The sequence below is a fragment of the Paroedura picta genome, chromosome 16 (assembly GCF_049243985.1).
Source record: "Paroedura picta isolate Pp20150507F chromosome 16, Ppicta_v3.0, whole genome shotgun sequence".
NCBI classification, from domain to species: Eukaryota; Metazoa; Chordata; class Lepidosauria; order Squamata; family Gekkonidae; genus Paroedura; species Paroedura picta.
Genome location: NC_135384.1, coordinates 16,206,023 through 16,231,264, shown reverse-complemented (window position 1 = coordinate 16,231,264; position 25,242 = coordinate 16,206,023). Strand labels below are relative to the sequence as shown.

General features: G+C 45.3%; 1 protein-coding gene across 1 annotated transcript in view; it reads left to right on the top strand.

Moving 5' to 3' along the window:
- LOC143825514 (uncharacterized) overlaps positions 1–21,315 on the top strand; it is a 47,251-nt gene extending 25,936 nt beyond the window's left edge. The window contains exons 14-21 of the mRNA XM_077313541.1: positions 7,467–7,488; positions 12,097–12,255; positions 12,585–12,737; positions 15,200–15,343; positions 16,757–16,921; positions 18,483–18,638; positions 19,036–19,097; positions 21,188–21,315. Of these exons, the coding sequence (XP_077169656.1) occupies positions 7,467–7,488; positions 12,097–12,255; positions 12,585–12,737; positions 15,200–15,343; positions 16,757–16,921; positions 18,483–18,638; positions 19,036–19,067 (831 nt within the window). The 3' untranslated portion in view covers positions 19,068–19,097; positions 21,188–21,315. The remainder of the gene's footprint in view (positions 1–7,466; positions 7,489–12,096; positions 12,256–12,584; positions 12,738–15,199; positions 15,344–16,756; positions 16,922–18,482; positions 18,639–19,035; positions 19,098–21,187) is intronic.
- Positions 21,316–25,242: the final 3,927 nt, after the last annotated feature.

Sequence of the window (25,242 nt, the reverse complement as noted above, 5' to 3'; positions counted from 1 at the left end):
GATAGGAAGTAAGATATCAGTCACATGACAGGGAAAGGAGAAGTCAAAATGAATGCCTCACCAACATCAAGACCAGAATCATGAGCAATAGACCAAGGGAGTTGAGGGCAGGAAATGCAAGTGAACCAGCATGGTGGTTAGGAACAAACAAAAGATCAGAGCTATGAAGACTAGGAACCAACCCAAAGGGATAAGACAAAATGTAGAATAGTAGTGACTGGGAGGGGAAAGGGAGAAGAGACAGGAGAGATTTTGTGGAGATGAGATGGAGATCTTCATCGCTGGCTGTGGCTCAGTGGCAGAGAATCTGCTTGGCATGCAGAAGGTCCCAGGTCTAATCTCTGGTAACTCTGGTTAAAGGGACCAAGCAGGAGGTAAGGAGAAAGACTTCTTCCATGAGATAGGGGAGAACCAGTGAGTTTACAAGACTGACCTCCATGGACAAAGGGTCTGATATGATATAAGGCAGATTCAGGTGTTCGTGACCTCACCTTGTCACCCCAGAGTTCTTTTCAGCTTGAATGTAATCAGACACAAGAAGTGTGGCACTCTTGCTGTTGACATAGACACACTAGCAGATGGTCTTTCCAACCAATAGCCAGGGAGAAAAGGTCAGCTGTGTCTGGACATGTGACTCAGCAGCTGCTGTCTCCTTTAGCTTTTCCTTTCATAGAATCATAGAATAACAGAGTTGGATCATCTAGTCCAACCTCCTGCACAATATAGGACACTCACAACCCAATCGCTCATCCACTGTAACCTGCCACCCTCTTAAGCCTTTACAGAATCAGCCTCTCCGTCATATGGCTATCCAGTCTCTGTTTAAAAATTTCCAAAGATGGAGAACCCACCACCTCCCGAGGAAGCCTGTTCCACTGAGAAACCACTCTGACTGTCAGGAACTTCTTCTGGATGTTGAGACGGAATTTCTTTTGAATTAATTTCATCCCATTGGTTCTGGTCCATCCCTCCAGGGCAAGAGAGAAAAACTCTGCTCCATCCTCTGTATGGCAGCCTTTTAAATACTTGAAGATGGTTATCAGATCCCCTCTCAGTTGTCTCCTCTCTAGGCTAAACAGATCAAGCTCCCCCAACCTTTCTTCATACATCTTGGTCTCCAAACCCCTCACCCTTTTTGTTGCCCTTCTCTGGACACGCTCCAGTTTGTCTACATCCCTCTTCAACTGGGGTTCCCAAAACTGAATACAGTACTCCAAGTGAGGCTGAACCAGAGCAGAGTACAGCGGTACCATCACCTTCTATGATCTGGACACGATATTGTGTTTGATACAGCCCAAAACCCCATTGGCCTTTTTAGCCATCGAGTCACACTGCTGACTCATGTTCAATGTATGGTCTACTAAGACTCCTAGATACTTTTTGCACCTAATACTGCCAAGACAAGTCTCCCCCATCCTAATATCAGCTTGATTGACAAGCAATGATCAAGAGCCTTTGTTTAGATCCGTGCACGTGAAAAGCTTCAGCGACGCATTTCTGCACATTAAATCTCTTTGAAAGGAATATGATATTTGGCCCCTCCTCATTTGGCAATCACAGCCTCTGGGTGTGAGGGCTGCTCCATGCAATGGGAACATAAACAGGCACTAAGTTTTGACAGCACTCAATCCTTTCCTGTTTGTTTTTGGGAACATTTCTGCCTTTTCACCCTCTGTTCCAGAGAGTCATCTGCTGAAGCAAATCTAAGCTCTCCAGTTTGGTTGGGCAGACTGGTAGAGTTGGCATGTTGTGCTGAGGTTCGTCCAGGTGGCTCCCTTGTAAAAGCCACTTTTGTTCTCTTTGCCAAGAGTGATGAAGATGACCCAAAGCTCCTTCTTGGGCCAATTTCCTTGTGAGAATGTAACCCTTCCCTCCTCAAATGAAATCGCTAGCAAGGCATCAAATATGGCATCTGCAAAAAAAAAAAAAACCTTCTTCCATTTGCCCTCGGCTATTGCTGAGTGCTGGTAACCACGCACAGTATTCTGCTCCCTGAATGGATAAGGAGAAATATTATGCCTCACCTCTGCCTCTCTGTTTCAGCCCTCTATTCCAAGAATGGTTTTACCTCTCCCTTGCTGGAATCTCTAAGGCTAATTTAATTCTAATGAAGCACCAAGGACAAGCTGTTTTCACTTCCAGAGCTGAGCTTTGGGCCACTGCACACTACTGAACAGTGTGCCTCTGAGCAAATGCAGTGGGAATTTCTGTCTACAGTGTCTACTAACTGTCTTCAGCAGGGGTAGTCAAACTGCGGCCCTCCAGATGTCCACGGACTACAATTCCCACAAGCCCCTGCTAACATTCGCTGGCAGGGGCTCGTGGGAATTGTAGTCCGTGGACATCTGGAGGGCCGCAGTTTGACCACCCCTGGTCTACAGTGTCTAATCTGTCTAATAACTCTCAGGAATTTCAGTGAGGAGTGCTGTTGATGTTTGGGGTTTGTATCACCTGATCCTTTCAACTGGAGATGCTGGGGGATTGAACCTGGGACCTTCTGCATGCAAAGCAAATGTTCTTCCTCTGAGCCACTGCTTGCCCCATATTATTTTATTTTATTTATTTACCACCCCCCCTGAAGGCTCAGGGTGGTTTACATCAAACAGTACCAGTACAAATAACTCACTTGCTATGATATTATGATTAGATTAAGATCAGTCTTTGCCTTAGTAAGATTTTAATTATTGCCTCAGTAAGCTTCTGATTATAATGAGGAGGTGGCTTTTAACTTCAATCAGCTTAATTTAAAAACCTAATCTTAATGTTTTGTTATATATTGTAATTATGGATATTGTATGTTTGTAATTTTTATGTTACTGTCAGAAATCCCAGTTATTTCTGCCATGATTTCATTCTGTTCTATTCTGTTGCTTTTTATGATGTTTATCTAGCCTGGCCTTTCCCCCCTGATATAACACAGGTGCTTTTGCTTGATACCCCAAGGTTGATTTCCTGCCACTATGTTTTATGCCTCCTTACCCACCTTCCACATTCCTTTCCCTTCCTTTCCTTAGTGTTCTGTAGTTCCTAGACCATCCTGTCTCTTGATGGCCAAATTGTTATCTCTATGTTTTTGACTCCTTTGAACTGTGCCTGGTTCGAGTTTCCAAGGGAGGGGGAAGAGCTCCTATATTGTTTACTCTGTGCTTTGTGAATCAGTTCTGACTATGCCTTCAAAGTAGATGCTTGCATTGTCTTAATAAAGAAACTTTATTTCCATGAGTTTACTTATTTAGAAATACAAGTCTCTCACAGTTACCCAACCTGACTAGGAAAGGGTGAGCCACAAGAATAAAATTATTAGTTGATGTTTATAAGGTTTCAATACTTAGTCCTCATGATTCTCCAGTCCTCTGCACATTTATATATAAATTCCACTGAACTCAACTGGATTTGCACCTAGGTCATTCAATGCAGGATTGCATGTCTTTTACACTTAAAGATAAGTGTAAAGTTCTGCATCTGGGTCAGAAAAATGAAAAGCATGCGTACTGGATGGGGGATACGCTTCTAGGTAACACTGTGTGTGAACGATACTTTGGGGTACTTGTGGATTGTATACTAAACATGAGCAGGCAGTGTGATGCAGAAGTAAAAAAGGCAAATGCCATTTTGGGCTGTATCAACAGGGGCACCACATCAAAATCACAAGATGTCATAGTCCCATTGCACTGGTCAGACCACACCTGGAGTACTGTGTGCAGTTCTGGAGGCCTCACTTCAAGAAGGACGTAGATAAAATTGAAAGGGTACAGAGGAGAGTGACGAAGATGATCTGGGGCCAAGGGACCAAGCTCTATGAAGATAGGTTGAGGGACTTGGGAATGTTCAGCCTGGAGAAAAGGAGGTTGAGAGGGTAGGTTTTCAATATAAACTGCCCTGAGCAGGGAGGGTGGGATATAAATATAATTAAATAGATAAAATTGAAAGGGTACAGAGGAGAGCAACGAAGATGATCTGGGGCCAAGGGACCAAGCCCTATGAAGATAGGTTGAGGGACTTGGGAATGTTCAGCCTGGAGAAAAGGAGGTTGAGAGGGTACATGATAGCCCTCTTTAAGTATCTGAAAGGTTGTCACTTGGAGGAGGGCAGGATGCTGTTTCTGTTGGCTGCAGAGGAGAGGACACACTGTAATGGGTTTAAACTTCAAGTAAAACGATATAGGCTAGATATCAGGAAAAAATTTTTCACAGTCAGAGTAGTTCAGCAGTGGAATAGGCTGCCTAAGGAGGTGGTGAGCTCCCCCTCACTGGCAGTCTTCAAGCAAAGGTTGGATGCACACTTTTCTTGGATGCTTAGGGCTGATCCTGTGTAGAGCAGGGGGTTGGACTAGATGGCCTGTATGGCCCCTTCCAACTCTATGATTCTATTATTCTTTAGTTGAACACATACAAGAATACCCATGAGGATCAAAGAAGTCTATTCTAAAGTGTAACAAATATTCAAAACATTGCATCTTCAAACAGTTTGGGGGCAATACCTTTTCCAGAATAAGGATTTTCTACTTAATGTCTCTTAATTCCTGTCCCACCCCCCACAACCTCCAGCCAGTTGGCAATGCTAGATTGCTGGACAAGAAAGTGATTGTCACTGAAACTTTGGAAAGAAAACACCAGGGGCCATTCCGCACCAAGATCTATGTGGCAAATTGGTTGCAGAACGAAAAAACGCCATTTTAAATAGTGGAATTCGTCGTTATGCATACCTGCCTTTGTAGTGGAATCCAGTTGCGTTTCTATCGTTTCCCACAGGTTTCCGGTCTCGGCAAAAATCGCTAGCCAGGAAGCGATATTGCCGAGCTCGTCCCGCCCCTGGCCGTCAAGCAGCCAATGGGCGGCCATTATCATGATCCCAAAAAGCCCCTTTTCCTTTAAGGAAGATTAAAAAAAAACACACACAGCTTGATCCAGGATCAAGGACAGCTTGATCCAGGATTGGATTGCTTGTGATTAAGTAAAGGTAAAGGTATCCCCTGTGCAAGCACCGAGTCATGTCTAACCCTTGAGGTGACGCTCTCTAGCGTTTTCTTGGAAGACTCAATACAGGGTGGTTTTGCCATTTCCTTCCCCAGTCATTACCGTTTTATCCACCAGCAAGCTGGGTACTCATTTTACCAACCTCGGAAGGATGGAAGGCTGAGTCGACCTTGAGCCGGCTGCTGGGATCGAACTCCCAGCCTCATGGGCAGAGCTTCAGGCAGAATGTTGGCTGCTTTACCACCCTGCGCCACAAGAGGCTCATTGCTTGTGATTACTTGAAAGCTAATACCAGAACCAGGCCTCCTGCGCATCTGATCAAGACAATGGTCAAGACTAATGACTTCTCTGCTTGCATTTCTCTGACGAACAGGGGTGCCATTCCACACAGGGGGAAAAGGCTAGGCCAGTGTTTGTAAGGCAGTGGGGCTAATCTCTGCTTCCACATGACATCGATGCTGACCTGTCCTCTCCTGTCCCTGGCCCACATTAGACTCTCTGTTGCCCTGGGAAGGGAACATGGATATTTCCACGTTCCATTTTTTGCTGTCGGTGCCATCAACGACCATGTCTATGGTGTCCCTGCAGGGACAAAAAATGCCCCATTCAGCTCCATGGAGCTTTGTAGTGACACAGGGCCAAATGGCATTTTAAAAATTTACAAATAACCCCCCACACTCCCCTGTGCAACAGAACGTTTCTGTCCCAGCTGTGTTGCAGAGACACAGAAATCTATGGCGGACAGGGTCCACCGCTAAAAATGGTCCTCCACGGAGACACAGGAAGTGGTGGGGCATGCTGCTCCATCACAATTAACTGGCAGTGGTCTGGAGCAGTGCTGCCAGTGTGGAATCAGTAACAGAAGGCCATTTCCATTAGCAAGAAGTAAGATCCTGCCTTCTGCAGTACTGGAAGGGAAATGTTAGAAAATCCTGTATGCACCGAGACTCAGTTGAGCATGTTTTTCAACTGACTTAGGACTTGGAGGGGGGGCTCAAATGGCGCTGGAAGGTGATTGGGAAGTTCTCGCCACATCGCAATGATTGACGTGTTAAATGAACGGCAGGAAGCCCTGGCTCCCGATCCACCAGCTGCCTCCTGCAGCAGCACAAGTCTGGTGCGACAAGGGGATCAAGCATGTCAAAGGCTCCCCTTAGGAAGTGGGAAACCTCAGAGCAATTACAGCTGGATCAAAAATCAGGCAGCAGCATGACTTTTGCATCCTCTGTGCAGAAAAGGTCTGGTGCTCACCCTCCCACTTCCACTGCCTGTTACTTATTAGCACTGGGACAGTATGCAGGGACATAATACACACAGTCTTGGTCAGATGGCAATAAAGGTTGCTTGTGGGTTGGATAAAGGCCCTGAATGGGCTGGTTCCATCCCACGGGCCCTATGTTTGACACCCCTGCTTTATGCAATCTATGCTGGACTCCCTTTCTCATCATTTGGCAACAGCAACGAGTGAAATTTTAAACTGGATTTGAACTAAGTCTCAGAAACGCAATAGTGCAGTGTATATGGAGAAGTAGAAGAAGAAAAAGAAGAAGAAGAAGAAGAAGAGTTGGTTCTTATACGCCGCTTTTCTCTACCCGAAGGAAGCTCAAAGCAGCTTACAGTCGCCTTCCCATTCCTCTCCCCACAACAGACACCCTGTGAGGTAGGTGAGGCTGAGAGAGCCCTGATATCACTGCCCGGTCAGAACAGTTTTATCAGTGCCGTGGGGAGCCCAAGGTCACCCAGCTGGTTGCATGTGGGGGAGTGCAGAATTGAACCCGGCATGCCAGATTAGAAGTCTGCACTCCTAACCACTACACCAAACTGGCTCTTGTAACTAGCTCAAGCTAAATAGTTTCATCAGTATTTACCTTGATAAATAAATGAGGAAAGGGAAACCATGTCTACTGACCTGAACTCCTTGGAGGAAGTGTTGGATAAAACTATTTGCCCTATAATGGTTCCTGATGAAGGCAATGGTTCCTGCTGTGGTGTAATGGTTAGTGCATCTACCCAGGATCTGAAGTGACTTAAGTTTGAATCCCCACTTAGCTATGGAAGCTTGCTGGGTAAAAGTGGGCCAGTCCCTGTCTCTCTGCCAGAAACTTTAAATTGAGCAAATGGCATGGGAGAAAAAAAAAATTATGCTCCTCATCCAGCACCGTGGGTCCACCATAATGGATCTGCGGATCTCCTGCCTTCATGTCTAGTTGTGCTTTTTTGTTTATGCTGCTGATAAGAATCTAGGAGTTGTTGATTGCTGTTTGAAAGGTCAAGATTAAGCCCATTATTTATTTATTCATCTCCTAATGATGGCAGAATCTAGCTATTTCCTTCTGTTGTTTTTGTAGGAGGAAGAAGTGGCCTGGCAAGGCATATAAAAACAGCAGAGCGGAGAGCTTCCTTCATTTCTGTCAAGTCCCCAGATTGTAAGAGAGAGGGAGAAACATGGCTTCCGCTATAGTCTTCCTCATGTCCGCTTGTGCTCTCCAGCCACTACTTGCTGCGAAGAAAGGTAAGGTCCATCATGCCACGTTTCTCTTTTGGCTCCTTTTAGCTGGGCCAGCACATCACGAATGCCTACTGATCTCTTGTACCTTGCCCCTAGGGATAGATTTTCATGCCTTTCAATCTCTTTACCACTGTGACAAACTTGAGTTTTCACAGAATCCTCTACTGAAATGTATAGATGAGTTTAAAACAAAAGGAAGGAATTTTTTCACAGCAAGCAGGAATCATTGCCCCAAGAGATCGATAACTTTCAAAGGTGGCTTTTGGGAAGGGTTCAGTGACAATGTGAGGGCCTCTCAAAATGCAGTGCCAGTAGGAAAGCTAGTCCCCTGGAATTATAGCTCATCTTCAGACTAAAGATATCAGTTCTCCTGGAGAACATGGCTGCTTTGGAGGGTGGACCCCATAGCATTACACTGCACCGAGGCCCCTCCCCTAGCTGCTTGCTAGTCAGAGTGGGCAGGACCGACATCGATCGACCAGTTGAGTTCCATGTGCTCCACTTGTGAGCCATAATGAAGTCATAGCCAGGCACTGTCACTAGAAAGGCCGTTGAGCTAGATGTGTCATTTGTTATTCCCTAATTTGTCATTTGCACCCAAACTGGTAAGTTTCTTTGTACTCGCCTGAGGCTAGAAGCCGAAAGACTGGTCATGGCGGGGAAGACCCTCCATTGATGGTAGACTGTCCAGTGGGCAGAACAAAGCCTGGGAATAAAAAAGCAGATGACTTGAAAATTGCTAATATCTGCTCCAGAAACAAGACAACATGATTTTGGAACCCATAGGCTCAGGAATGAATTTGGATCAGGAGAATTTCATAAGCATCCAGAGTTGGCTTTTTGTGTGAACAGAACACAAGAAACCTAACTGGAATTAGTTAGGCGCTGAAAGGTTGGATGTCTGTGCAAGCTGTACAACAGGCTACAAAAATGTATTGAACGTGTATTGTGTGCAACTTTAAAAGCATTCTTTAAGGATATAAACACACACAAAGCCCATAGACCATTATAGAAAATTATCATATGCATTGTACAATCTTAGACCTTTTTAGACATGACATGTTTTGACCCTCACTAGGTCTTCCTCAGAGGCCTAATTTTGACAAATATATATTGATAAGATATAAACGACAGAAAGTGGCCAGTAAAATAAATAAATTATGAGAACTTATTTTTTTAGGATGGCAAAATCAATCAAAATGGATCAGATGGAAAATGTCCATATATCGGTCAACAGTCCCCTTTTTTCAGGCTGCCAAGAAATTCTGAAATCAGTACATGCACAAAGGACCTCACATGCCTTAACTATTAACTTCAAAATCTTTGGAAGACGAATCTTCCATCTGTTTTTAGCAGTGAGGCCAGAACTTCTTGAAATTCTTTTGGGCCTCAACCATCGACCTGATGGATCAGCTGTGTCTTACAGGCCCTGTGGTGCCACAAAGTGCCACAGGGCCCTGATCTCTTTTTCAGCAGAGCATTTCACCAGGCCAGGGCCAAGGCTGAAAAGGCCCTGGCCCTGGTTGAGGCTAGTCTTTTGGGCCAGGGATCCTGAGCAGATTTGGTCAGATGACTTTAATGCTCTTTGGGGTTGTAGTGGAAAAGACCATCCTGAAGATACACTGGTCCCAGAATGTTTAGGGCTTTGAAGATTAATAACAATCCCTTGAACCTGATCTGGTCACCAATCTGGAGCCAATGCAATTGGGAGAGCACTAGTGTCATAGGTGTCCTCCATTGGATCCTCGTGAGGACCTGAGCCACCACATTTTGAATCAGCTGGCATTTCCAAATTAGTGCTAAAGGAAGCCCTGCATAGAGAGAGTTGCAGAAGTTTAGTCTTGAGGTGACCATTGCATAGATCACCCTGGCTAAGTCCAGTGCTGAGAAACAGGGAAAAAGTTGTCATGCCTTGTGCAGATGGTAAAATGCCTTGTGAACATTGTTCATGATCTGGGCCTCCATTGAAAGGGAGGCATCCAGAATCATGCCCAGGCTTCTAATCGAAGGCACCAATGTTAATTGGACTCTGCCAGGAGCCAGGATATGCATCAACTGTCTCTCCACATGGCTGGATTTAATTTGGCTGACTCTGCTTGAGCTAGTCCACCATGGTCTCCAAGCATTATTGGCCAGGCAATCCGGAAATGTCAGATCTCAAGTTGTTGGCTGCAGAGGAAAGGACGCGCAGTAATGGGTTTCAAATACAAGTACAACAATATAGGCTAGATATCAGGAAATTTCAGCAGTGGAATAGGCTGCCTAAGGAGGTGGTGAACTCCCCCTCACTGGCAGTCTTCAAGCAAAGGTTGGATACACACTTTTCTTGGATGCTTTAGGATGCTTTGGGCTGATCCTGCGTTGAGCAGGGGGTTGGACTAGATGGCCTGTATGGCCCCTTCCAACTCTATGATTCTATGATTTTATTATTCTATGATCCTGCATTGAGCAGGGGGTTGGACTAGATGGCCTGTATGGCCCCTTCCAACTCTATGATTCTATGATTTTATTATTCTATGATCCTGCGTTGAGCAGGGGGTTGGACTAGATGGCCTGTATGGCCCCTTCCAACTCTATGATTCTATGATTTTATTATTCTATGATCCTGCGTTGAGCAGGGGGTTGGACTAGATGGCCTGTATGGCCCCTTCCAACTCTATGATTCTGTGATTCTATGATTCTATGAGCCTGTGTTGAGCAGGGGGTTGGACTAGATGGCCTGTATGGCCCCTTCCAACTCTATGATTCTGTGATTCTGTTCCCAACAGGAAAAATACATTTGGAATCCAGCAGGGAAAAGACTTCTCAGGGAGGCAATTGCTAAAGGTTAAAGATCCCTTCTTTCTAATACTTTGCATTACCTTCAATTGCTCTTCCCTAAGTTATTCTTAAACATAAAACAACAACAAGGACATTTGACGCCCAAGATATACATTTCTGAGCAACTGCAGCGATTTCCCTCACTTTCAGAAGTAAAGGATGGAGTGATCCAGCCATCTTCCAAACAGCCTCCCTTGAATGGAAGAGCCACTTTAGTTGTAAAATGACTTCAAACCCCAGTCCAAAGGAAAAGTAAGGTATAAATATTTTAACGAATATCCTAATGGTCTCCTTTGGGCATAACAATCTGGTTACTAGGTTTACCAGGGGGGAGGGACATCAGTGGAGCATATGGCCATAGGATCTGCCCTCTACGGCAGCCACTTCATCCAGGGGCTCTCTTTCTGTAGTCTGGAGATCAGTTGTCATTCCTGGAGATCTCTAGTCCCCACCTGGATGTTGGGTGCCCTACTGGTTGCATCAGAGACCCTCGGGGAGAGGAACCAAGCTCCCTTTTAATTCAGCTGACAAAATGACAAAAACCCATCATCACAGTCTATCAATTGCTCCAATGTAAAAAAATCCCCCTATCGGTCCAAGTGTTCCATAAAGAACATTTCTTCCCGTTTTTTAGGTCTGGATGGACCACTAATATTCTCAACTTTTTAACCATTAAGAAACCCCTGAAACATTCTTCAGGCTTCGAGACACCCCAGAAGTGGGGCAATCATGCAGAATATGGTTGGGAAGCAGAGCTGTGGCCACACTCAAGTGAGACCCCTCTCCTTTTCACCCCTTCCAGGCCCATCCTTGGCCATTTTGGGAGGGGGGCCAGTTTGACATGACTATCCATAGCCATATCACTTGATAAATGTTTAACAAATTTAAAAATATATATATATTAAAAATTAATTAACTCCCCCGCAGTTGGCAAACCCTTCCAGGACACTCAAAATCTTGGCTTAGGGGCAGTGGTCTCAGTGGTATTCATTCTTACTACCCAAGGATTTAGAGCAGGGGTAGTCTACCCTCTGTTTACTTGAGTGGGAAATTTGATGGACTCCCTCTCAAGGATCAGCTCTGTATCTGCAATGAGGGTCAAGTAGAGAACACAGAACACGTCTTATTTGAGAGCAAGCTGTATAATCATATTTGCACAGGTGCATTAGTACCAATGCTTATAGAATGCCCTCACGACCTGAGAAAGCATCGTCTGCAAATATTGCTATCAGATACAGATAATCTGCTAATTAGCAAAGTAGCAAAATTTGCGTGGCTAGCTTTAAGAATTAGGAAAGAATGGGTCACTCATGTATAGCCGTAATAGGTCCATAGAACTTATGTTTTTTTGATTAGTAGATATTATTGCACGTCTCTTAATCTTGTCTTTTGTTTTATATTTTAACAGCTTTACTAGTTTTATTGCTTTTATGGCTCATTTTATCCGTGTAAAATAGTCAATGGCAGTTAATGCTTCTAAATGTTGGCTCTTATGGTGGAGAAGTTTTAAGTTTTATTGTTGATGCATTTTTAACCTTTTAATGTATTACTCTCCCTTTTAAAAACTGCTATTGTATAGTAGTGCATATAAAATTTTGGTCTAAATGACCGTAAATAAATAAAGACCATTTTAGAACAAAAACCACAGTGATATAAAATATTTTTCATCCTAGACAGAAGAAGCACCTACATGCAGTATGTTTTTTTCTCCCTGAAAGTAGACAAAGGAGGGAACCAAATTGTAAATATATACAAGACTATGTGTAAGTTCTACTCTTGTCCTTTATCTAGAGTATGGAGGTAATTCTGATGGCAAACCCTGTGAATTCCCCTTCATCTACCTGGGGCGTACATACTACACCTGTACCACTAAAAATTCTAAGTATGCCTGGTGTGCCACAACGGGCAGCTATGATAGGGACGGGAAATGGAGCTACTGCGCTGACACCAGTAAGTATACTGAGCTTGAATTCAGGATGGTTGCAAGAGATTTGGTTGTGGATTGAGCACAAGGAGGATATTTTTCCAACATTAGCTGGAAATGTCCCTTCAGAGAGCCAGTGAATAGCCGTGGCTGGAATCTTGGATGAGGATTGGGAAGATGCAGGTTCTAACACCTACTTAGCTGCCGGCTGACTACTGACCAATCAGTCTCTTTCGTTTTTCATATTTCACTTTGATCCCAGTCAAATCAGATGTAAGATGCTCTCTGATGGGGTTCAAGTGTGGGACTGGGAAAGTGCCAAGAGCTCCCTCTCACCTCTCTCCATCCCTTCCAGGATCAACTGGTCAACCCTGTGTCTTTCCATATATATATGAAAACATATCTCGCACAACGTGTGTGATTGATAATTCCCCTGATGGGGAACCCTGGTGCTCTCAGACCAAGAACTATGATGTGGACCGTAAGAGGATTTATTGTGCAGCTTCAGGTAAGAGAAACAGAAGATAAGTTTTTTAGTAACTCAGGAAATGCTTTGGATCATATACTGGTGGGCAGGCACTGGAAGGACTATTCACAGCGTTGGAGTTGAAATTTCTCACACTCTTCAAAATGTACTGTTCAGTTACTGTGATAGAATCATAGAATCATAGAATCATAGAGTTGGAAGGGGCCACACAGGCCATCTAGTCCAACCCCCTGCTCAACGCAGGATCAGCCCTAAGCATACCAAAGCATCCAAGAAAAGTGTGTATCCAACCTTTGCTTGAAGACTGCCAGTGAGGGGGAGCTCACCACCTCCTTAGGCAGCCTATTCCATTGCTGAACTACTCTGACTGTGAAAAATATTTTCCTGATATCTAGCCTATATCGTTGTACTTGATGTTTAAACCCATTACTGCGTGTCCTCTCCTCTGCAGCTAACAGAAACAGCATCCTGCCCTCCTCCAAGTGACAACCTTTCAAATACTTAAAGAGGGCTATCATGTCCCCTCTAAACCTCCTTTTTTCCAGGCTAAACATTCCCAAGTCCCTCAACCTATCTTCATAGGGCTTGGTCCCTTGGCCCCAGATCATCTTCGTCGCTCTCCTCTGTACCCTTTCAATTTTATCTACGTCCTTCTTGAAGTGAGGCCTCCAGAACTGCACACAGTACTCCAGGTGTGGTCTGACCAGTGCCGTATACAATGGGACTATGACATCTTGTGATTTTGATGTGATGCCCCTGTTGATACAGCCCAAAATGGCATTTCCCTTTTTTACCTCTGCATCACACTGCCTGCTCATGTTTAGTTTACAGTCCACAAGTACCCCAAGGTCTCGTTCACACACAGTGTTACCTAGAAGCGTATCCCCCATCCAGTAGGCATGCTTTTCATTTTTCTGACCCAGATGCAGAACTTTACATTTATCTTTATTAAATTGCATCTTGTTCTCATTTGCCCATTTTTCCATTGTGTTCAGATCTCGTTGAACTCTGTCTCTATCTTCCGGAGTATTTGCCAGTCCTCCCAATTTGGTGTCATCTGCAAACTTGATAAGTAGTCCCTCCACCCCCTCATCTAGATCATTAATAAATATGTTAAAAAGTACCGGGCCAAGCACCGAGCCCTGAGGTACCCCGCTACTCACCTCTCTCCAGTCTGATGAAACACCATTGACAACAACTCTTTGAGTGCGGTTCTCTAACCAATTCCCTATCCACTTAACTATCTGAAAATCCAGATTGCAGATTGCAGATTGTGATCTCTACAATATTCTGTTTTTGCATTCACAGTCTTCCTCTTCTATCCCTTTCTTAATTTCTTTTAAATAATAAGTTTGAAACAGCTTTAATTGGCTAAAAAGGCTTCCCCCCTCGCTATTTGTTTTTAATACTTGTCCTTTTTGACAAGCTCCAAAAAGTTTTGTTGTACAGTCATTTGTTGTTTGTGGTCTTTATGGATTTTTAGTAAGGAATGGCTTTCTGTCTTGGTGGTCTCCCTTCCAAGTCCCAACCCAACTTAGTTTCCAGGATCTGACAAGATCAGGTTATACTGTGTCACCTTCTTTCCAAGGGCCTTCTTAGGCAAACATAATATAACTTTATTCAACCAGGGCTACCAGTGCCCTTCAAAGCACCTTGCCTAGCATCAGTTTATTTACTGTGATAAATAAAACCTGGCTTGGAACTACAAGACCTCTGAAAATTAGACTGTGGGCCCACCACAGAAAAGGCCCAAGACTGGGCTTTGGCAGATTTTACTTGCTTGAAGGAAAAGATGGACAATAGAAATTGTCAAGGTAACTGGAGTTGCTGTAGAAAACGATGGCAAGGTTGCCAACTGCAGCTTGGGAAACTGCTGGAGATTAGGGAGATATGCCTGAGGAGGATGGAATTGGGGAAGGAGCAAGCTCAGTGTAGATGTGATGTCACTGGACTCCTCTTTCTTATTGATTCTGTAATACCACGGAGTCTGCCCTCCAAAGCTACCATTGCCTCCAGGCCAACTATTCTCTTTAGTCTGGAGATCAATTGTAATTCTGGGCAAACTCAATGGAAGTTTGGAGATATTTTAGCATCATTTAATGCATTTGGTCAACTTCCATTGCAGCTGGCTGGTCTGCACACAGGGTTGCCCTCCTCCATGCAGGGATTTCTCCTGGAATTATGGCTAATCTCCAGACTACGGAGATCACTTCCCTTGGAAGAAAAGGAAACTTCTGAGGGAAGACTCTCTGGAATTACATCCCAGTTGGGCTGCATCCCATCATCAAACTCCTCCCTCCTTCCTCTTCTTCCTCAAACTCCTCAGAAAATATTTAGGAATTTCCCAAGCCAGAATTAGCCATCCTACTCTTGATGTTTCCAGTAGCAGAAATCAACTGAGCATGGCTACTTCTCATCTTATAGAAGCAATCCCTCTGAATGTTGCCCATCTTCATGCAATCTTCCCCACTTTTCCTCCTCAGGAAACGGCTGCATCTTTCCATTCATTTACAGGGGAAAAAAATACTGTTCATGCACCAGTGATGGAAGTCATGATGGACAAATGTGGTGTGCTACAACCTCAAACTATGACAGAGACAGGAAATGGAGAACATGTGTCCTTGAAGGTAAGGAGGTATCTGCATGTGATAAGACTCTGCTTGGGTGGTAAGAAACAACTGAGGTTGCCAGCTGGTGGCTGGTGCCTTGTGGGAGCAATGGCATGATGGTCACTGTTGAGTTGACTGTGTGACATAATTTCTAGAATGAAAGTAGAAATGACATCATACCACTCTCAGTTTCAGTGGATACTCCATGGTTTTAGATAGAGCAGTGTGACATCCTGAAGTGGTGTGACATCACTTCCAGGTTCACCCCAGAAATGACATCATGCTGTTGACATAATGGTGTTTTTTCCTTCACATCCTCCCCCCTCCCCCATCTTGGCAGCTGGTGGCATGGGGTGAGGAGTTGCCAGCGGGAGCTCTCCTGCTATAGCAGGAGGCCTGGTAAACCTAGAAATATCCCACCCTGAGAATTCCAAATCAAATCAAAAGACTACTACTCTAACTATTGGTGGTATTCACAGCATGCCAAGTCTCAAAAGCAGAAGACGTGTGATTAGGAATCTGTGGGGAAGCCAGTAAATAAACTTGGGTAGAATATAAAGTGAGGGAGAAGACAACCCAGGAGGTACAATGAGCATGAATGTTGGAACCAGGCAGCTTTTTCATTCAGTCCTGCCCAATTACCTTCCTTATTTCAGTTCCTGTCACACATGCTGTTTCACCAATCATCCCAGGGTCCCAGCTTAGCCTTTTTTGTTGATCAAAAGGGACTTCCTCCTCCACGGTGTAATGGTTAGGAGTGTGGACTTCTAATCTGGGGAGCTGGGTGTGATTCTGCACTCCTCCACATGCAGCTAGCTGGGTGACCTTGGGCTCGCCACAACCCTGATAAAGCTGTTCTGACTGAGCAGTAATCTCTCTCAGCTTCACCTCTCTCACAGGGTGTCTGTTGCGGGCAGAGGAAAGGGGAAGGTGAATGTAAGCCGATTTGAGACTCCTTCGGGTAGAAAACAGTAACATATAAGAACCAACTCTTCTTCTACTTCCCCCCAGTGGAATCCTGAGGGTGGAACACAAAAGAAGTAGTATGAGGACTTACAACTGGGAGAGAAGAGTCTTCTGAACTGACTCCAGAGGGAGGCTAAATGACTCCAAGTGTCACCTTCCCTGCCTTTATCCAGTCTTTGTCGGTGTCTGAAAGCTCCTGAAGGCTTGGAGGGGGGCAGAGCCTGGGGTTTGGGGAGGAGAGGATGCCATAGTGTCCACCTTCCAAAGAAGACATTTTCTCCAGAGGAACTGATCTCTGTAGTAGGGAGATGAATCGTGATTTTGGGAGATCGCTAGAGGTTGGCAACCCTGATGGCGGCCAACCCTACTTTGAACACAGACCATTTTAATTCCTTTCACTTTGCTGCTTAGGGCACGTGATGTAAAGTTTACCTTTGGCACTTTTTTGTCTTTCCACATCTACAGATTTAGGAGGGAATGCTAATGGTGAGACCTGTGTCATACCCTTCATATACAAGGAGAAGACCTACAATGGCTGCACCCGTGTAGATGACCCCAATAGGAGATCATGGTGTGCCACTACACCAAGCTATGATAAGGATGGAAAATGGACATACTGTGATGATTCAGGTAGGAGAACTGGGATGCCATTTTCAGCTGCTAGCCACAGTTCCATTCATCTAGGCACTCTCAGCTCACCCACAGCTCTCTGGTAACTGCTGATTTCCCACCAGTGATTTCCCCTTACCAGCTCTGTGCTAAAACAGGAGAGGGAAGAACTGTAACCACTTCCACACATGGGACACAATTGTATGATGTCTCCTACCTGCAAATCCATTATAATAAATTCAGCAGTTTCTCCCCTTCACACTCTGCTTGCCTTTCCCCCTACTCACTGGCCGTGAAAAAGGCACTAGTGAGAGCAACACGCTCTTTTAGCCTGTCAATCAATGGAAGCAACCAATCATAGGTCCGTGTGCCTCCGAAGTTCACCCAAGCACGTGGAGGAAGAGGGCCAAGGCAAGTGGGGAAGGCTGAGTGACAGCCGGCTGGATCAGCGGGATGGAGTGGGTTGGGGGTAAGAAGAGGAGCGGAAGGGATGGGGGTTTGACAGCTTGGGTGGTGAGATGGCCACAGCAGCAGCGGTTACTTAGATGATGGTTGAACTAATGCAATAAATGGTGAGTAAGCAGAGAGGGTGGGACAGTGCTCAGCAGTCTATAGCGCATTCCCCCCTCCATACATTCTTAGCCCTGGCTACTGGCTGCTTGCTCACCCCTGGGACGCACGATAGGGGGTGGTAAATCCACTTTCCTGGATTTACCACATTGCGCTTTTAAAAGGTTGTCGACATCATTTGGAGGGGGCTCAATAAGCCGACGCATTAGGAGGCTACGACACGAAAAATTCCTTGTGCGGAAATTGTACGTATTCTGTCACCCTGATCTCCTTGGAGAAAGGATGGTGTAATCCAGGGGTAGTCTTGTTTGTTTTATTTATTACGGTCATTGACCAGCATCAAAGTATCTACAGACATACATTAACAGGACATTTGGCATCAGGGAGTTGACAAAGGCACAAAACATGAATACAGCAATTTGACAGTCAGGTCATTCAGCATCAACGATAGCCAAAGATTTCCGCACTCTGCTGGCAGTATAGCAAAACTTGGCCACCATGTAAGAAACCGAATTATCTTTATCTGCAAGCAAGATGTTAATTAGATGATCATCTGTAAATCCAGGAAACCTTGATAACAAGGGCAAGATTAAATGGCTTCTGGCAACCTTATAAAAGTCACAGTATAATATAATGTGGGCAATTGATTCAATTACACCTGAATTGCAAGGGCATAATCGGTCCTCTATGGGCACACGCTGCAGTCTTCCACTTAGCAGTGCTGATGGAAATGCATTGAACCGGGCCCTCGAAAAAGCCCATCGAAATTTAGTAAAGGTGATATATGTTAGGTATGGTGCAGAAGAAAATCCAGGGGTAGTCAAACTGCGGCCCTTCAGATGTCCATGGACTACAATTCCCAGAAGCCCCTGCCAGCATTCCTGGGAATTGTAGTCCATGGACATCTGGAGGGCCGCAGTTTGACTACCCCTGGTGTAATCAATAGATAAGTGAGATGTACACGTGGGCCCCAGAGGTATAGCTTGTGCTCTTTCTCTCTATCTTCTTCCAGGGGTTCCAGTTAATAAGCTATGCGTCTTTCCTTTCAACTACAAGGGGAAAACTTATTTATCCTGTACAAGAGATGGGTCATTTTGGAAAAGGTCATGGTGCTCTCTGACCAGCGACTACGATACAGACAGAAAGTGGAAATATTGTGAATTCTCAGGTAGGAGAAGCCGTGGAGGTGAAAGGTGACAGAGTTTATGGGTGTCCTTTGAAGAGGCACTGGATGAGCAGAAAGGTGGGAGCTGAATATGAAGGGGTAAAAAGAGCTCTAATTTCCCCCCTTTGGTTGGTTGAGGAAAAGACCAGCCCCTACAGATTTCAGGTTAGGATCCAGCCAGTTTTTCTCCTGGTGAAAAATGCAGGAGGGGCCCCATTTTGAATACCCCTCCAAGGCTATAGTGGGGATTATGGGATCTGCATAGACAAAAAGTCATATGGCTGAGGGGAGAAGGGCAATTGAATGAGACTGAATGGACAAGCCGACTCCCTAATGTTCTCCCTCATTTTCATGTATTTTTTTAGAATTTTCAAAATTTATTTTGATATTTTCCCCCCAGATAGGAAAAAAGGATGTTCACAAAAGTCATAAGTGCCTATCTCCACTATTTTAATCTGCAAAGTAAGTATTTTCATTTCCTTCACTTATTTCCATTTATTGGACTCTTTTCATTTAGCACAACAGGGTGTTTTGCTTCTGCTGGCTCCACTTTGTCAACCCCGGAGGTCTTTGCACTCACAATATTTAATGGTTATTTGAATACTAAAAGAGCAGACCCGCCTCCTGCTAAAAGAGTTGCTGATGTGGCAAAAGCAAGGGCGATCGCCTTTCCTTGGTTAGCTGTAGGCAAACTTAGACTTATACCAGAACTCTTACTCCCCTTTCGCTCTGAATGGAGACCTCAAGACCGTTTGCGCACTGGGAACTTCACTGCCCCACCCCCCCTGTCAGGAGCTCAGATCGGGGGCGGATGAGGTGCACCAGGCCAAATGCTCCCCCGTGTGGGTGCAGGAAGAGGTGGGGCAACCTGCCGCGACTAAAACTCCAGCCTGCAGCCCAGCATGAAACCTCCAGTGCGTAAACGATCCAAGTGTTTCACATTGTTCTCTCCACCAATTCCTCCTCAAACAACTTTGTGAGGCGGATGCAGCTGAGAGCATGTGACTGGCCCAAGTTCACTCTGTGTCCCACGGTGGGATTCAAACCTGGCTCTCCTAGATCCTAGTCTGGCACTCTAATCACTACCCCACACTGGCTGTGACAGCTGAGGTAGGTTCTTAAACCCTCTTGTAAAGGAGAGAATAAGTTTCATCCTGCCTGCCTATGCTGCTTGTGGGGACCCAAAGCAGCTGATATTGTTCTCCCATTCTCCATTTTGTGTTCACAACAGACCTGGCTAAGATTATGCGACTGACCCAAGGTCATCCGTGGCAGCATGGAGGTTCAACAATGGACTTTATCAAACATAGTCCAGTAATCTATCCACCGCATAATGCAGACTGATAGGCCAAGGAGGTTTTAAACCCCTTTAGTTTTATCACAGAGGAGATATTTTGCACCCAATGGCTATGCTGTGTCCTTTGATGCTTTCTAAACCTTTGCTTCCATTACAAATTGTATAGAGGCATCGTGGAGCTAATTTGTGCCAGGATTAGGGATGGGCACGAACTGGAAAATTTAAGTCTGATTCAGGGTTTGGGGTGTTCATAAACGGAACCCCTGAAGCCAACAAAACCAAAAGTTCAGAAACAAACCAGCAGGTTCAGGCTGTTTCATCTCACTTCTCCCCACTACTGAGTGGTATGGAGCAAGACTGATAGCAGAAATGGCTGGCAGCCATTTAAACCTAACAGCTGATGGGCAATATATTAAGCTGTTAGGTTTAAATGATTGGCAGCCATTTCAACCTTCCATTTCACCTCCTCCTCTTGGAAGGAGGGGAAAAAAAAGCAAAATAGTTTAAATGGCTTGTGGGCATGTAAACCTTACAGATGACCACCCTGATCAGTTGTTAGGTTTAAGTGGCCCGAACCCTGAATCGGACTAAATGCCTGGGAAATGTCTAGGGGAGGCACCTTTGCCCAACAGTCAAATTGGTGAGGAATTTGGGGTCATGAATTGGTGAGAGTTTATGGAGTTTGTGTGGCCCAGGAATCGCTTCATGTTTGGCTCTGCAACTTTCGTGATTATTTTGAAGCAGCCAATTTTGGGGCACCTAGCTTAATTTTCAGAAGACACAGAGTTGTGTTTTTATACCCTACTTTTCACTACCCAAAGGAATCTCTAAGTGGCTTACAACCACCTATCCTTCCTATCCCCAAGGCAGACGCCCTGTGAGTTGGTGAGGCTAAGAGAACTCTGAGAGAACTGTAACTGGCCCAAGGTCACCCAGCTGGCTGCATGTGGAGGAGGAGTGGGGAATCAAGTCAGTTCTCCAGATTACAGGCCACCATTCTTAACTACTACACCAAGAGCTATGTTCCCCTTGGTGGAGTATCTGTATATGAAGCAGATAAATTGAGGAAATACGTCCCCATTAATGTTGTTACCCAGGAAATGGATGGAGAAGGGGACAGGCAGAAGTTTCTGGGGCCTCTTCACATAAAACTAGATGGGCCTCCCCTTCTAGAGTCCCATGGGCTACTCGCATCATTAGACCTGATCCATGTTTCTCAGACACAAATGACAAATTAGCTTTCATTTCTTTCCAGGTTATCAGACTAATGGCCTGGACACATGTGATTCCAGTGATGCTAATTCTCTCATGGGATTTGTCCAGCATTCTTCTATTTCTATCCTATTTTCTTCTGCGTCACTCATAAGAATAAAAACATTCTCCTCAATAAGCAGACTTTGTTGATAAAAATCTCTTTATTGAAGAAGACAATGATGCTTACATCTCAAAACCTTTGCTAAGACTAACTTCCCAGAATCTGTATTAACCTTCATCCCCTCATCTCCCCTTGCCTGTCCATTTGGATGTGAAACTTTCCAGATGCCACCCCCATAGCTGCCTAGAAAGACACAACCAGCACCTACTGCCCCAAGGTAGAAGAGAGAGATAATATGTTCCCAAGCATCAAAGTAACACAGCTGGAATTCCTGGGCACTAACTACACTTCAATACAATCTACACCTAAGGTAATCAATTATACCGAATGAAAAGCTAGGAATATAACAAATGGCAAAAGCAAAGATACATGGTTTTGACATCTAGCCTCTCCAACGCAACCCCCCCCCCTTCAGCTGGGTATTGGTTTGTTGGGGTGTCACTTGTGAAACTCCCAAGCCAGCCTGGGAGCCAACACATAACTAGCATTAAAAGGGTGCCATATGGAGAATGGAGCAGAATTGTTCTCTCTTGCCCCAGAGGGACAGACCAGAATGAATGGGATGAAATTAATTCAAAAGAAAAACATCTGGAAGAAGTTCCTGACAGTTAGAGCGGTTTCTCAGTGGAACAGGCTTCTTCAGGAGATGGTGGGTTCTCCATCTTTGGAAATTTTGAAACAGAGGCTGGAGAGCCATCTGATGGGGAGGCTGATTCTGTGAGGGCAAAGGGGTGGCAGGTTACAGTAGATGAGCGATTGGGATGTGAGTGTCCTGCATAGTGCAGGTGGTTGGACTAGATGACCCATGAGGTCCCTTCCAACTCTATTATTCTATGATCTATGATTCTATGATTCTATGACCCATTCCCTCTCCCCCTCTTGGAACTCTTTCCAGTCTGCAAGGTACTGCAGATTCCCTGCAGGGGCTCGAAAGTCCAGGATCTTGGCCATTTTGTAGTGTGTGTGTTTATTGACAAAAACAGGAATCAGAGCATCAGGCTTTGGGTGTCACTGGTCAGGAGGTGGTGTCCTCTTGAGCAGACAGCTGTGGAAAACAGGGTGCACATTTTCGTAAGTTTTAGAGAGCTGAACTTTCACCATGATGTTATTGACAATGTGTGACATGGGAGAATGTCCTACAAACCACTTCCCCCTGCTTGTGGGATGGTTGCTGGAATCTTAGGTGTTTAGTAGAAATGTGCACTTGATCCCCCACCTGCCAGGCTGGCACTGAAAGCCATTTACCTGGCAAATGTTTCAAAGTAAAGGAAAAGTGTGGGGGGGAAATTGGGCTGTCAGCTTCTGGGATTGTTTTAGAGCAGGGGTAGTCAAACTGCGGCCCTCCAGATGTCCATAGACTACAATTCCCAGAAGCCCCTGCCAGCATTTGCTGGCAGGGGCTTCTGGGAATTGTAGTCCATGGACATCTGGAGGGCCGCAGTTTGACTACCCCTGTTTTAGAGCCTGCAAATTCTTGTGGTCTGTCCAGACTCACAATGGTACTGCCTCCCCCACTAGCCAGTGCTGCCAGGTGGTCAGGGCCAGCTTAATGGCCACTTCCTCTTTCCAAAAATTGCCAATTTCTGTTTGGCATCATTAAACATTTTGGACAGGTAGGCAGAGGGCGTAAGCACCCTTCTCATCCTTTTGGAGGAGGACTGCCCCCATATCCACATCACTTTAATTGACCTGTACAATGAACTGCTGTGCAGGGTTGCCTTATTGAAGAATGGATTCTGTGATATATCACCGTTTCAGTTCCCCGAATGCCTGCTGACAGCATTGCAGCTTGGCCTCCAGCTTCTGAGCCCCTCCCCACTACCCTTCATTTTCAACAAGTCAGTGAGGGGAAGGGCCAATTATGCACTGGTGGTACCATGCTGGGCCACCACCAGTTTGTTGTGACAGAGCAGCATGCCCTGCCACTTCCTGTGTCCCTATGGGGGACTGTTTATGGTGGTGCACACTGTCCACCCCGGATTTCTGTGTCCCCGCAATGCAGCTGGGGTGAAAAGTTTCTGCCATGCAGTGGTGGGGGGCTTTATTTACACAAAGGTGGGATTGCATAACAACATAACCCCACCATCATACAAATTTTTAAAATGCTGCATTTGGCCCTGTGCTGCTGTGAAATGCCGTGGAGATGACTGGGGTACTTTTTGTCCTTGCTGGGACACCAGAGGTGGGGAGGACCTGGAAGGCCCAGCTCTTCCTCATCCACATGGGCCTGTGCCTTGATAGGTCCCCTTGGTGCCTCTCTTGAAAAAGGAAATGCAGAAATATCTGCATTCCCTTCCCATGGGGCAATGGAGGAACTAAAGTGGGCCAGAGCCAGGAGGGGGCAGGGCTGGTGATGACTTCATGTGGCAGCGGGGATTAGCCCGACTGCCATATGAATGCTGGGCCAGCCTTTTCCCTCTGTGCAGAATTGATCTAAGACTCTCTTTTGAACTCTCTGCCACTGATCTTGAACTTTTCAAAGCCTGGGACTCACCTTTAGCCTCCCGGTAGCAACATGGAATCAACTGAGGTAGAAGCAAATGTCTAGAAAAGTGATATCAGTCCCAGAACAGGAAGATGAGAAGACAAAATGAGCATCTCACTAATATTAAGGCCAGGACTGTGAGCAACCGATTAAGGAATTTGAGGACAGGAGATGAAAAGCAGCACTGTGGTAAAGAACATACAATGTGTAATATCCATGAAGACTGAGATAGGAACCAAGTCACAGGGATGAGGCAATCATATAGAATGGCAGTGGCTGCATGGGAAAAGGGAGAAGAAAAAGAAGAGATTTTTGTGGAGGGAAGGGAGGAATTTCTTGGCTAGCTGATGTTACCTTGCCATTCTGGGTGATCCTCCCAACATGAATTTAACAAGTCATGTGTGGCATGGAGTTCTTGCTGTCAAACTGACATAATAGCAACAATTCTTAGTAACCACCGGCAGAGGGAAAACACACGGCTCTGTTACGGCCTGTGACACAGCAGGTGGCATTCTGTGATGAGGGGGATGGGGACTGCTTTTGTCACCTGGGAAGGAATGTTTTAATGAGTGTGTTTTATTATCTTATTGTGGGACCAAATATTGTAACTCACACTGAGCCAGTCTCTGGGAGAAATAAATCAGATAGATAGATAGATAGATAGATAGATAGATAGATAGATAGATAGATAGATGGATGGATGGATGGATGGATGGATGGATGGATGGATGGATGGATGGATGGATGGACGGACGGACGGACGGACGGACGGACGGACGGACGTGTCATCCCTAGGACTACCAGCTTTCAAACTGGCCCCTCTAGCTTTCCATTGGGTATCAATTTGATTGGCAAGAAATGATCAGGATACGTTATTTAGCTCCATTCCCTGAAAGCTTCAGCTACCAGTTTCTGCCCATTCAATCTCTATGAAAGGAACAGGCCTCCCTGCCCTCTGCTCCTTTGGCAATCACAGCCTATGGGTGGGAGGGCTACTCCATGCAACAGGAACTTGAACCGGCATTGAGATTTGACAACAGTCAATCCTTGTTTATTTTTTGGGAACATTTCTGCCGTTGCATCCCCTGTTCCAGACATTTATCTGCCAGAGCAAATTTCTAAGCTCTTCAGCTTGATTGATCAGATTTGTACAGGTGGCACGTTGTGCTGAAGCATGACCAGGTGACTCCCTTGTAAAAGCTGCTTTTGTTCTGTTTGCCAGCAGTGATGATGAAGATGTCCCCAGAGCTCCTCCTTGGGCCCATTTCCTTGTGAGAATGTAACCCTTCTTTCCTCAAACAAAATTGCTGGCAGGGAATGAGATGTGGCATCTCTGGTGGGATCTCTGGAGAACAAAAAGACTTTCACCCATTTGCCCTCAGCTGCTGCTGAACACCAGCAATCATACATACTCTGTTCCCTTGAATGGGTAATCTGAGACCCTAAAGGG